The sequence below is a fragment of the Marmota marmota genome, unplaced genomic scaffold, assembly GCF_001458135.2.
Source record: "Marmota marmota marmota unplaced genomic scaffold, marMar, whole genome shotgun sequence".
NCBI classification, from domain to species: domain Eukaryota; kingdom Metazoa; phylum Chordata; class Mammalia; order Rodentia; family Sciuridae; genus Marmota; species Marmota marmota.
This window is the reverse complement of record NW_026000019.1, coordinates 17,514,529-17,527,691: the sequence shown is the minus strand read 5'-3', so window position 1 is coordinate 17,527,691 and position 13,163 is coordinate 17,514,529. Positions and strand designations below refer to the sequence as shown.

The window sequence follows — 13,163 nt, the reverse complement described above, 5'->3', positions numbered from 1 at the left end:
GGCAGGCAGTTTCTAAGGGGGCCGAGTCAAGCAGGGAGCCGGAGAGAGTCTGGAGTTAGTCACTTGTTGACCTTGTAACACCTGGTGGTCTGACAGCTGATGGCTTGGTGTGCACTGCCCTCTACCACCATCCCAGATGCCTCTCCTTTATGTATTTCAGGTGAGGGTGGGTGCATAGTTGGGTGGTCTGGTGTGCCAGATAAGCTCACATGCCTGGTTTTCCTGGTATGGGTTTGATACACCCAGGAATCCATGTGCCTTTGATTTCTTTCATGAGGTCGTCATTTTTGTGTGTGTGTGTGTGGCGGGGGGCGGGGGTTGGTACTGAGGGAAGGGAAACCTAAGCCATATTCTCAGCCCTATTTTGTATTTTATTTAGAGACAGGGTCTTACTGAGTGGCTTAGCACCTCACTGTTTCTGGCTTTGAACTTGTGATCCTCCTGCCTCTGCCCCCCGAGGCGCTGGGATTACAGGCATGTGCCACCACACCCGGCCACAGGTGGTCATTTTTATCAGCACAACTGATAGTTTGTGCCTTATTATTGTACCGAGCTATTGGGAGTTATTCTTTCCTGTAAGTTCTGTACACCCAACATCTGATGGTTATCTCTTTGCTCAATCAAGTGGTTAAGTCATTCCGTTTGAGCACTTGCATTCAAAATGGAGTATCTCAGGGCTTCCCGCTGCTTTACAACACAGAGTGACTCAGGGCAGGGCACAGCCTGCCCTCCATGGTCACAGCACCACACCTCCGTCCTCCTTTTCCTTTACTGATGGTTAGTTTTCATACTGTGTACTCCTTAGCTACAAAAATTTCTGTACTCTTCGTTGCCTTGGGAGAAGGTCTAGTCCTTTTATCTTGGCTTCTGTGGACCTTTGTCCTCATTATTTCCAGCAGAAAGCCTTCCCATAGCCAGACCCTTGTTGGGTTTTCCCAGCAGAGAAGGCTCATCTATATACTGCATTTGTTTATGTTGTAACCCCCATCTTAGAAAACGTTCTACCTTCATCCCTGTCAACGAATTCAATTCAACATATATTTATTGTAGGATAGAATTGGGCAAAAAATGACATAGTCCTTTAGAAACTAATAAAGATGACATGTCATCATACCTATACTCATAGCAATATCACTTATCCTTCCAGGTTCCACTCAAACCTCTGCTTCTGGACTGAAGATTTTCATGACCACATTAAATGTAGGCCATTCTGCCTCTGAGTTCCTAGAGCATTTAATCACATGTGGCCTTGAATTCTCGTTAATCTTTAAGTATGCTATTCCAGCTAGAATATTAGCACCCAGGAAGTGTTTTTATTACCAATTATATCCTAAAAGCAGGATGGAATGTTTTATTGGACTGAAAAAATCTGTGTTGTGTGTTCTCTAATATAAAAAAGAAAAGTTCTTGTAACTTCTAAGGTCAGGAAACACTCTTGATCCTAGCTAGACTACTAATTAATTTAAGAGAAAAAGGAAATTGCTTTCTCCAAACATTTTGCCTCTCATGAGATGGAAAAAGGCACTGGAATTTAAGAATAGTATAAGCATGTACAAGGAGGAAAGGACACAGTTCAGGTATTTTCCACTTAACAAGTCACCCAGTGGAACTTGTTAAACCAAAACTCTTGAGACCAAAGGATTTCTAAATAAAAGCGTTTATTGAGTTGTTACAGCTGCTGGCCAGAAAGGACCAGGTCTTTGGACAAAATCCTGCAGCTACCAGCAGCAGGGTGAAGTAGCAATTGGAAATATATCTGTAGCACCTACAGCCAAGAGTAATTTTACAAAATTTAGGGAAGGAGAGCACAAGTTGTTTGCTTTGAACCCACAATGCCTGCTGATCAAAGGGGTAAATTATGCAAGGTGGGAGGGCTTGGAATAGGAGGGAAGTCTGCAAGCGGGGTACTGGTAGTTTCCACATTGGTTGGAGTTAACAGTTTGGAAAATTTATAAGTGAACAGTGAAATGTCCCTGGGCAGTAATGGGACTTAAGTCAAGATTTCAATATATTCTCAGTAATGTGAAAATCTCTTTGTGTGAATTTCACCCACAGCTGTTAATTGGTTAATTTCCCATAGCTCTTTTGACCATCCTCTGGACTTCTAATTATGTAGAGGACATCTCTGAGTTTTTCTTTTATCAAACGAATATCACAAAAAGGGACAGAGTTGACAGAAAATCCTCTCCCTATTAACATACTTTATGTGCAGAGAGAACCTTCTGGGAAGGTGTAGCTTTAGGTGGGCTGGCTTCCAGAGCAGCAAGCACAACCAGGCCAGTGACCTTAGAGGACTGTCCCTGTTTTTCTCCATCAGCCCCACAGCACACTTCACATGGAAGACAAGAAAAGCAGACAATTAACACAGAGGTGGTTGCCATTTTTTTTTTCATCTTCAGTTTCTGCATCTGTAAAATGAAGGGTAGGACTAAACCAATTTAAAGTCTTTTTTATGTCATGGTTATTCTTTTGATGATTTCTGTGATGCCTGCCTCCTTATAGTGAGCATGAAACAAAGCACACTTGCTTTGTTCTGATTTCACAAGCTCCCAGGCACAGCGGAACCTGTTGTCTACGTATTCGCTTGTTAAAAGTTTTCTCAGAACTTTCTCCTTTAGATGCAATGAAATAGAAGTTTTGCTTCCCTTACTGTTTCACTTTTCACTCATTTCTAATGTTCCATTTGCATTGGCCTCCCCGCTTGATACTTTCTTTCCCAGACTCCTTCAGCGTTCCAAGATGAGCTCCTGTCCACTTTAGAACTCCTGTCTCTCACATAGCCACCCAGTGCAAACACCAGAGGCTGAAATATATTGACCGCCTCTTTCACTGGAGTGACTGCTCTATTATGATGGCTTCTGCATCTGTGAGGCTTCATGAGTATTATTTCTGGTCCTTATAATAGTATTGCAAAGTATTATTATTCCTGTCTTACTGATGGGAAAACTGAAGCCTATGTAGTTTTGGAGACTCAGGGTGAGCTAGTGAACAGCTGATCTGTCCCTGAACTCAGAGTCCCTAAAGACCAAGGTTGGTAAACTTTTCAGAAGCAAAGTTAGAGGGGAGCAGGAAAAGGAGTTGATCTTTCTGAGCACATTTTTCTATGAATAGTGCCTTTTGAATGATTTTTGTTGACACAATGAAAAGCCAGTCACAGAGGCCTTGAGCACAGGGAATGGCATACCTAGGTACTGTAGTCCAACTTTTCATAAATTCACCTTCAAATCAATGGTATAGGTCCTGGTCCTCTTCTCTGCCCCCAAACCTATATCCATAGATTTTACATTCTGGCTCTGCCCTTCCCTGCAACACAGCTGGGAGAGTCACAGGTGGCCACCATGAACAGGGAAACTGCTTTCTAGGTCTGTGGCTGTGTGAGCACTGGACATGTGCTATTGAGCATTTCAGCATAGGCCTAGGACAGCCAGTCCTTCCCAACTCCGTGAGAATCTTGTTATAAAGTAAACTTTCCTTATGAGAATGGGGCTACCAATTAGCCTGCCTCTTCTGTATATTCTGTATATTCAGTTATTAGGTCCCTTTGAGCTGGGGCTCTCTTTTATTCTAACTTACACATGCACTCAAAGGTGAGTCACCTATCAAGTCTTGTCAGTCTTGCCTTAAATCTTTCTGGCTTTAAACAACCTTGAGAAAGGTCTGTAGGGTGCTAGTGTCCATCAGGGGAGATGTTGCAGCCTGAGAAGGAAGGTGGGGCTGTGGTTCCAATACTCTGTCTTGTAGTTGAGGCAGCAGCTGTGACTCATTGATGATTTGGCCAGCTGGGACAGCTACTGGGAGACTTTGTTGCATGGAATCAGCGTTTAATAACCCCCACATTCTTTCTTAGCAGATAGGGAGGCTTTGGTCTTGCAGCCTGCTGGCTTCTTCTAGCAATGTGGTGTGTTGTGAGGGGGGGCATCTCAGAAGTTTTTTTCCTATTCCTGTACCTCAGCATCTGATTATCATCCTGAGAATGGCCAAAGAGAATAACGTTGTGAAGAGCCTTCTTCTGGCTTAATTGTTAGGGAACTGAGAGAAAGGAAGTAGAAGTGGGCAGAGAGCCCTGAGTTCTAGCCTGGCTCTGCCTCCTACTGGCTACGTGAGCTTGGGAAGTTTCAGCTCCTCTCTGGGTTAAACTTCCAGGTCTCCTATAACCCACCATGATTTGATGCTGTTTACATTTCCTACTTTTCATAGCCAAGGGTCTTTTGCGGGGGGGCTCTACTGCATCTCTTGAGGGCTCTGGGACCATTGGGGGAATGGGGCTCCAGGGCTGGTTGCTGCCTGTGGGGATGTGGTAGATCTCTCATCACCCACAGGCAGCCCCGACCCCACCAAGCCATGGGCCTATGCTATGGGCCTGGGCAGTGTGGAAGGAGCACTGATCAGAGGCAGGGAGAGGAGGTGGAAGCCACTGCTGGGACCCTGGGGTGTGTGGATGTGGGTCACTTTGGAGAGGATGAGGGCCACGGACTTCAAGGGTGTTCTCATTTTGGGTGGGCACTCAACCACTAAGCCATATCCCCAGCCCTATTTTGTATTTAATTTAGAGACAGGGTCTCACTGATCTGCTAAGCTGAGGCTGGCTTTGAACTCGTGATTCTCCTGTCTCAGCCCCTCATGCCACTGGGATTACAAGCGTGCATCACAGTGCCTGGCTCAGGGTATTCTTGCACTCTTCTTCCTCCTCCCTTACTTTTCCATTCTCAGTTCTCTGCTGATTTCCCAGACTGAGATTTCACCTTTGGAGGGTGCTTATCCCTTCCCTAGCATGTGCAGAATTATTTATTGTATAGAAAGAGGCAACAGGGCTGGGAGAGTCCTCTACTATTTGCATGCTTCCTCCTGAACACCTCTTAGAGCCTGCTCCAGCCTCCTAAGACCTGGACATGGCCCCCTGGACATCAGTGCCAATTGCCCAATCTCATTCCATGAGGTCTGCTCTGCCGATGAGGTATGCCCAGAGCCTGTTTCCCAGAGGCAAAAGGCCAAGACTATTTTCTCTCCTTAGTGTTCTCTTCAAATTATGATTTACTACTGCTGCTAGATTTTAGATATTACTAACCTTTCAGATCACACTTTGTTTTGTTTATGATTTATTATTAGTAGTGGTTCCATGAGAATAGACTTATGATAATGCTGCATGAGTTATAATGGTATAAAGTGGGAATGCATGGTCTGATAGAATTGGATTCAAATACCACTTAATATGTCTCCAAGCAACCGTTGGTCCCATCCGTCTTTCTACTTCCTAATGTGAACCTTTCCCTCCCCACTGCTGTAAATGGTCACTGCATTCTGCATATTGCTCAGGCCCCAAACCAACAAGTCATTCATTGTTCCCCACATCAATTCTGTCGGCAGATTCTGGCAGCTTTACTTTTGAAAACTCCCAAGCTGTCCTTTTTTCATGACCATTGTCACTGCGGCAATTGTCTGAACACCTGCCATCTTGCACACAAACGGTTAGTACAGCCTCCAGGTGGCATCCACTCAACTTTCTATGGTCTGTACTCTTATCAGTAACTAGAAGAATCTTTTAGTAACAGAAGTCAGATCATATCATTCTTCTTTGCAAAACCCCAAATCTCATCTCAAAAATCTCATCTCACTCAGTAAGCCAAAGTCATTACAATGGCCTTCACGGCCGTCCACAGTCCACTCTTCCCCTCGCCTCACCAACCTTACCTCAGGCCACTTACTCTGTCCAATACCTGGTCCTCCTTGCTGTTCCCTGAACACAGGAAGCAGGGTCTATCAACTTATTGTTCCTACCTGGTAGTAAGTTCCCCCAGGATGTTTACGACTGGCTGCCTCATTTCATTTAGGTCTTTGTTCAAATGTGACCTTGTCAGTGAGAGAGATCTTCCCTGATTTCCTTGTCTAAAATCATGAAGACAATTTGTTCATCATATTCTTTCTTCCTTTTTGGTGCCGGAGGTTGAAGCCAGGGCCTTGCACACCCTGAGCACTTGCTCTGCCACTCAGCTATATCCCTCATCCGTGTTCCTTATCCTGTGGTCCCTTTACCTTGCCTTGTTTGAATTCATAATGCTGTACTACTTGCTTGTTGCCTATCTCTTCCCGAGAGAGTGTACACTCATAAGACAATCTAAATCTTGTTCATTGCTTATATTAGTTCCCAAAGGCTTCTGGAACAACCTACCAAAACCTGGGTGGCTTAAAACAATAGAGATTTTTGTCTCTAGTTATGGAGACTAGGAGTCTGAAATCAAGGTGTCCCCAGGACAATGCTTACTCTGATGGTTGGAGAGGGGAACCCTCCTTTATCTTCTAGCCTCTGATGTTTATCGACAATGATTGTTCTGTGACTTATAGAAATATCCCTCAAGTCCTATGGAATTGGCTCCACCCTAATAACCTCATTTTAACTTGATTATCTCTGGAAAAACTCTATTTCTAACTAAGGTCATATTCTGAGGTCCTGGGGGATAGCACATCAATATATTTTGGGGAGTAGGGCTGGGGGAAGGGCACAGTTCCATCTGATGAATCCCTAGCTTCGAGGAAGCATTCAATGACTTTGTGGAATGAGTCTGACTACTAGCTGAGTGATCTTAAACAAGTTATCTAACCTTTCTGAGCCAGGCATGTACTTAGTGCTGTAAGAGCAGTAGCTTTTATTCATTTTCCATGGGATAATCTGATAAATGCCTTGTATTTCTACCATGAGATTTGATAAAGTAATATATAAAAAGCACCTGGCACTTAGTATGCACTCAGTAAATGGCAGTTGACTTACTAAATGAAATCTGCACTGCTTCTGGTGATGGAACCTGTTTCATCTCTACACACAAATGAAACATTGCCCTTGTACTTGAGAAAGATATATTATAGCTAATAGTAAAAAATGAGACTATGTGAAGTTGTAACTTCTCTCTGGAGACTCTTTGGCCAAGAGATTAAAAGTAGCATGGGAGGAAGGAAAAATGCTTAGGTGTCTGAGAGTAAGAGCTGTTTTGTTTACTTACCCCCAAGATGCCAAAGTGCATTTGGGGGAGTTCTGGTGACATGCCTCAGATTTGCTCTGTGCAGCATCTTTATCAGGGACCTTGATGATGTGCTCAGATGGCTTACTTATAAATTTCTCCAATGACAAGAAGCTGGACAGGAAAGTAGCTATATTGGACAAAAGACTAAATTATAAATGGAATCTATAAGATAATAAGGGTCAATGTTGGGTTCAGGAAATGTATTACATGCAAAAAATGAGAATGGTGTGGCTTAACATGGAGCCTATTGATTTAAAAAAAATTTTTTAGTTGTAGATGGACACAGTACCTTTATTTACTTATGTTTATGTGGTGCTGAGGATCAAACCCAGTGCCTCACATGTGCTAGGCAAGTGCTCTACCACTGAGTCCCAGCCCCAGGCCATTATTGATTTTTGATGTGCATCAGAGTCATTTGAGAGTTTTGTATATTGACTTTTAAAACTAGAATGCCAAGGCTTATCTGAGATCTTCTGAAATGAAATCTCTGGTGGTGGTACTTAGGAGGCACCCAGTGTTTACAATGATCGAGAGCCCTTGAGTTAGTGAGAAAGATTAGGGATTTTCTAAGGCCACCAGCTCAGGACATGTTATTGGGAAGCACATATGTGTTGAAGACATGGGCTGCATCTTGTCTGGGTTGGTCCTTTTTGAATATAAACTTGATACCAGCAGAGATTTCTGATTCATTTATTGATGACTGCCACTGATTACATTCCCTGGCACTTAATGGATGTGCAATGAATTGTGGAACAAATGAACTCAGCTTAAAGCAGAGACCAGTGTCCACCTGTCACTGATGATGGAGAGACCCTCTTGCATGGTGTAGACTACAGAATGAGGTCACCCAGATTAACTAGATCTTAAAGCATCTGTGATCTTGGCCAGCCAAATGGGTTTTCTAATGTTTCTTTCTCATGCATTTTTATGAAGAAATTGATGGTCCAAGGAATGTGGTCACTGATCAAGTGACAGAAGACACAGCAGTTGTCTCCTGGGACCCTGTGAAGGCTGACATAGACAAGTACGTGGTTCGCTACATTTCCCCTGAGGGGGAGACCAAGGAGACGGCAGTACCCAAGCACCAGAGCAGCACTGTCCTGACTGGCCTGAAGCCGGGGGAGGCATACCAGGTGTATGTGTGGGCCGAGAGGGGCAACCAGGGCAGCAAGAAGGCCGACACCAAAGCCCTCACAGGTATGGAAGGCTGGGGAATGACATGACTCCCCAGAGCAAGGGGAGGGTTCATGTTTGAATTAGGAGGTTGTTGCCACTTGGCATCAACTCTTTCATTAGCAGGGTAGAGGAAACTTGCAAAAGCAATTTTGAGTTTCATAATTAGAGAAATTTTTCCTTTTTAATTTTAAACTGAGAAGACCAGACTTTTATTTGATGCAGAAGGTCATTTATTTGGGCTGGAATTCTGTGTGCAACTCTCTCAAGAGGGTACCTTTTTCGTAATTTTCTTTTTTTTTTTTTTTGAATGTGAAAATTAAAGTGTTGGACTGACAGGAAATTTGGACACTTATCTCAGTTTGCAGTGACTGTGTGGGCAGTCTGCATATAGTCTGGAGCTCTCTTGCAAACCATGGAAATGGAAATGGTTTGCATCCTGAGTCAACATTCCCCAAATGTGCCGATTCTGCCTTTAAACTGTAGGAACATAAGCATTGCCATTCTTCATCTGCTCATCCTGCTCAGCTTGGGCCTGCAGGTGTACTGAGACAGAGCGTGGCCATTCCGTCTGGCTACACCCTCCTCTAGTCCCTCCCGGGATTCAGAGCAGCCTGACTGTGGTGCTCACTTGAGGTTCCAAAACACTCGACAGGACATCACGGGAAAAGGATTTGCTTATCGTGTGGGCCCTGTTCTGGGCAGTCGCTGAGCTGACTTTCAGAGAAGCAGGTACAAGTTAGGAGTATGGTTTTAGAGTGCGGCTGTCCAGATTTTAATCTCAGCTCTGCCATTTGCTAGCCAAGTAGCTTTGGGCAAATTATTTCACCTCTATTCCTCAGTTTCTTATCAGTAAAATGGTGCAAGAGAGTCTGCATCAGAGGTCGTTGGGAGGATTACATGAATTACTTCATGTAAAATACCTGACATTTGGCAAGTGCTATGTAAATAACAGCAATAGTTATTTCTTAGAATTAATCAGCCTTTGGCCTTGGAATGTTTTGTGGTGCACAGCCTGCTGAATGGATGCTAGTGGGCCTCTGAGAGCCCCCTTCTTCTCCAGGGAGGAGAGAAGTGGACAGTAAAGACTGCAAATTCTAAATCTGGTGAAAGTCAGGATCATCAGACTTTCTGTAAAGGATCAGATATAAATGTCTTTGGCTTTAGAGACACAGTTTCTGTGCAGCTACTCAGCTCTGCTGAGGAATGTGAAGACAGCCACAGACAACAACTGTGTTTCAGTGAGACTTTATAAAGATGCGCAGTGGGTCAGATTTGGCCTATGGGCTGTAGATTGCTGCCTCCTTGTCTGTTTACTCATGGCTGTCTATTTACTCAGATTTTGAACATTGTACAAAGAAAGCATGTGGATCAGCTCTTTTAAGAAAACGGAGGGTGGACAAGAGAAGAAACTCCTCTTTCCTCAGGTGGGGTGGTGTTAGTAAGCACCCCACAGTTGGGGATCCGCTGGAGTGTGACATTGCTGCTGGGTGGGGGGCATCAGGCATGGAGCTGGGCTCTGGGGGAGCCATGATAAAGGAACTGACTCACGCCTGGGAGTTGTTCACAAGTGAACAGCTAGAGGGCATTGCAGCCCGGGTTCTCACCAGCGGGGTCACAGAGAAACCCCGGCAGACTCTAGAGTAGGATTTGTAGAGAAGACAAGTGAAAAAGATCAAATACCCTGAGTTAGGTTCTAGAGGAAACACACAGCCCTGGAACTGTGGCGACCTATAAAAAGGATATCAACCACAGCCCAGGGTGGGATAGGGGTCATAGCAGGCTGTTGAAGGAGGTGACGACTGAACACAGCCTGGAAGGGCTGGTGGCAGTTAGAGGTGACAGCAGTGTGCTAAGAAGCTTCAGGTCAGGTAATCTCAGGGCTTGTGAAGGGGGCAGGTCTGTGAGGGGCTGCGTTGTGAAGAAGGCAGGAGTGGTAAAGCCAGCTCAGAGTCCCAGGAGCTAAGTCATCTGTCCTTACATGACAGCTGCCTGTGCTGCAGTCTGAACTCTGGTCCTTAAGGCCAGTCATGTTCCTTGGCCATGTACTCCCCTGAGCCAGTGTGCTAGGCTTGGCAAGTGCTGCCAGGCAGGTGTGAAATGCATTTGCTATCCCAGAGAGCCCAGCCTTTTGAGGAACTGTTGTTTAAACATGAAAATAAAGGCATCCTTTCTAACCATATAACAGTTACTTTGATTTTTAACTCTCTCTAGGGGTTTACATTTAGAGGAGAATGTGGTATTTCACATATAGTATTTACTATGCAATAGCTCCTATAGAATTCACCCCTGTCTGTGAGGTAGGCACTGACACTTCCCTCTTCCTAGAGGTTAGGTCACATAGAAACCCGGGAAGCTCCTACAAGTAAGAGTACTTTTATTAGCCCAGGCCTCAAATACCATCCCTTTAAAACTCTTCCGGTTCCTGGACACAGACATGCTGTTTAGATGGAAAAAACTAACAGCTCCTACATCCAGGATATTTTTCTTCCCCCAAACAAATGCAGAGAGTTATTGAAGTTATTGCTTACAAGAAGTTAGGAATAGGGGTGGGGTTGTGGCTTAGGGGTAGAGCGCTTGCCTAGCACGTGCGAGGCCCTGGGTTTGATCCTCAACACCACATAAAAATGAAACAATAAAATCAAAGGTATTGTGTACAACTAAAAGAAAGATATATATAAAGTTAGGAATAGAAAGAGTGTGCTATGTTAATACAGGGTAGAGGAGAAATCTGTATATGAAGACCAATTCTTTTCATCAAAAAGCAATTTATGGGGAAAGTGTATAGCACTGATCTGTATGTTGCTACTGTGCTTATTAAATGTGGGATCTCCGACTGCTTCCTTGCTTAAATCCTCCAACTCACTCAATTATTGGCATATAGCAGACTCTGAAGGTTACCGAGGTCCTCTTTTTGCCTGTGAATGTGCTGGCTTTTCAGGAACTAGAGGGTGGTAAAGTCTGCCTTCTTTTATATCTTAAAGAAATTGATGGCCCAGCTAACCTGGTGACTGACCGGGTGACGGAGAATACAATCACTGTCTCCTGGGACCCTGTGCAGGCTGCCATTGATAGGTATGTGGTAAACTACACCTCAGCTGATGGAGAGACCAGGGAGGTTCCAGTGGCCAAGGAGCAGAGCAGCACCGTCCTGAAGGGCCTGAGGCCAGGTGTGGAGTATAAAGTCTATGTGTGGGCCCAGAAGGGGGACCGGGAGAGCAAGAAGGCCGACACTAAGGCCCCAACAGGTGAGTAGAGAAAAATGGCCCATTGGAATTGGATTCTGTACTTGTGGATTTGACTGTGCATGGAACCAGGGACGAGAGACTACAACCAGAACCCTGAACCTGTAGGACAGTGAGCTCCAGGGTTGATGTCAGTGGGCTGCTCTTCTCTGACAAGTGATGAGTGGTCATGAAGCCACTTGGTCAGGAGAAGCAAGCAGTAAAGTTGTGTTGTAGCACTGTTTTTAGCAGACTTAGGCAGGACACATAGATATGGTTATTGCAGGGATTGTGGTAATAATTTTACAATGCTTGCTGGTGAAGTAGGCCTTTGTGAAATGATAAATTAGGTGTCCCAACGCTCAGCAGATGTTTAATTGGCAGTCTATGTGTGCATATACCACTAAAGACATTCTTCCTTCCACGTCAGGGAGCTGGACACCCAGAAGTAGCACCAAATTTGTAATAATCCTCCCTTTGAGAACCAGAGGGCTGCCTTCTCTCTGCGCTAATGTTCATACTTCTTTTTTCAGTCCTGGGGAGTGAACCTGGAGTGTTATACCACTAAGCTACACCCCAATCATTTTATTTTTTATTTTGAGACTGGGTTTTGCTAAATTACCCAGGCTGGCCTTGACCTTGCCATCCTTCTGCCTCTGCTTCCCTAGTAGCTACAATTATAGGTGGGCACTACCACTACTTTCTGACTTGACTCCCACCAGAGACTCAGGGTGGGAGTCCTGTTGCCTTGTGCTAAGAGCTCTGGAAGATGAAAGTCTCGGTGTTTGGGGCTGGGGTTGTGGCTCAGTGGTAGAGCGCTTGCCTAGCATGTGCGAGGCACTGGGTTTGATCCTTGGCACCACATAAAAATGAATAAATAAAATAAAGGTATAAAAAATGTTGTATCTGTTTTAATAAAAAAAAAATCTTGGTGCTGGGGGGACCAGTGGGTGTTCCTTCCACATCAGAGCTGAGGCTTTCCCAAACATGTTCCTTCCAGACATTGACAGCCCCCAAAACTTGGTGACTGACCATGTGACAGAGAATACGGTCACTGTCTCCTGGGATCCTGTGCAGGCCACCATTGACAGGTACATAGTGAGCTACACCTCGGCTGATGGAGAGACCAGGGAGGTTCCTGTGGGGAAGGAGAAGAGCAGCACCATCCTGACGGGCCTGAGGCCAGGCATGGAGTATGCGTTTCACGTGTGGGCCCAGAAGGGGACCCAGGAGAGCAGGAAGGCCGACACCAAGGCCCCCACAGGTAACCAGCTCGCGACACGCTGTGTCACTGTCCAGCTCATGGTCTGTGTGGCTGGGCTTCTTCTCTGACCTTGGCAGACAGGGCGGCTTCATGGACTAGGGTTCAGCACGCCTTCACACTAAATGGAGTACCTCTTACTTCCTTGAATGGCTTTCAGTCTTCACAGATTGATGGTTACTGTTAATGGTCCCCCATTCTTCCCCTGCCTGTGTACCTTTCCTGTTGTTAAAAAATTAAGTGTTTCTTGGTGAGGAGTAAATATGAAGAAACACAAGTAACCGTCATGCCAAGAGAGCAAGATTTGTGCATCCTGATCCTAAACCAACTTAAAAACAAAAACAAAAACAAGAAACTTCCCACCTGTTTAAACCTTTCTATGAAGCTTGCCCTTGTTTCTGCCTTCTGGAGGAATGTTCTAAGCAGAAATAATTACTGTGTTTTTCTAGTTAAAAATAAGACAGTGTCTAGTCCCCCAAATGTCCATTGTTT

General features: G+C 44.8%; 1 protein-coding gene across 2 annotated transcripts in view; it reads left to right on the top strand.

Annotated features, from left to right (window-relative positions):
• Tnn (tenascin N) overlaps positions 1 to 13,163 on the top strand; it is a 73,392-nt gene that overhangs the window by 19,898 nt on the left and 40,331 nt on the right. For both annotated transcript variants that reach the window (XM_048809997.1, XM_015491789.2), the window contains exons 7-9: positions 7,947 to 8,210; positions 11,171 to 11,434; positions 12,411 to 12,674. In XM_048809997.1, coding sequence (XP_048665954.1) covers positions 7,947 to 8,210; positions 11,171 to 11,434; positions 12,411 to 12,674 — 792 coding nt within the window. The remainder of the gene's footprint in view (positions 1 to 7,946; positions 8,211 to 11,170; positions 11,435 to 12,410; positions 12,675 to 13,163) is intronic.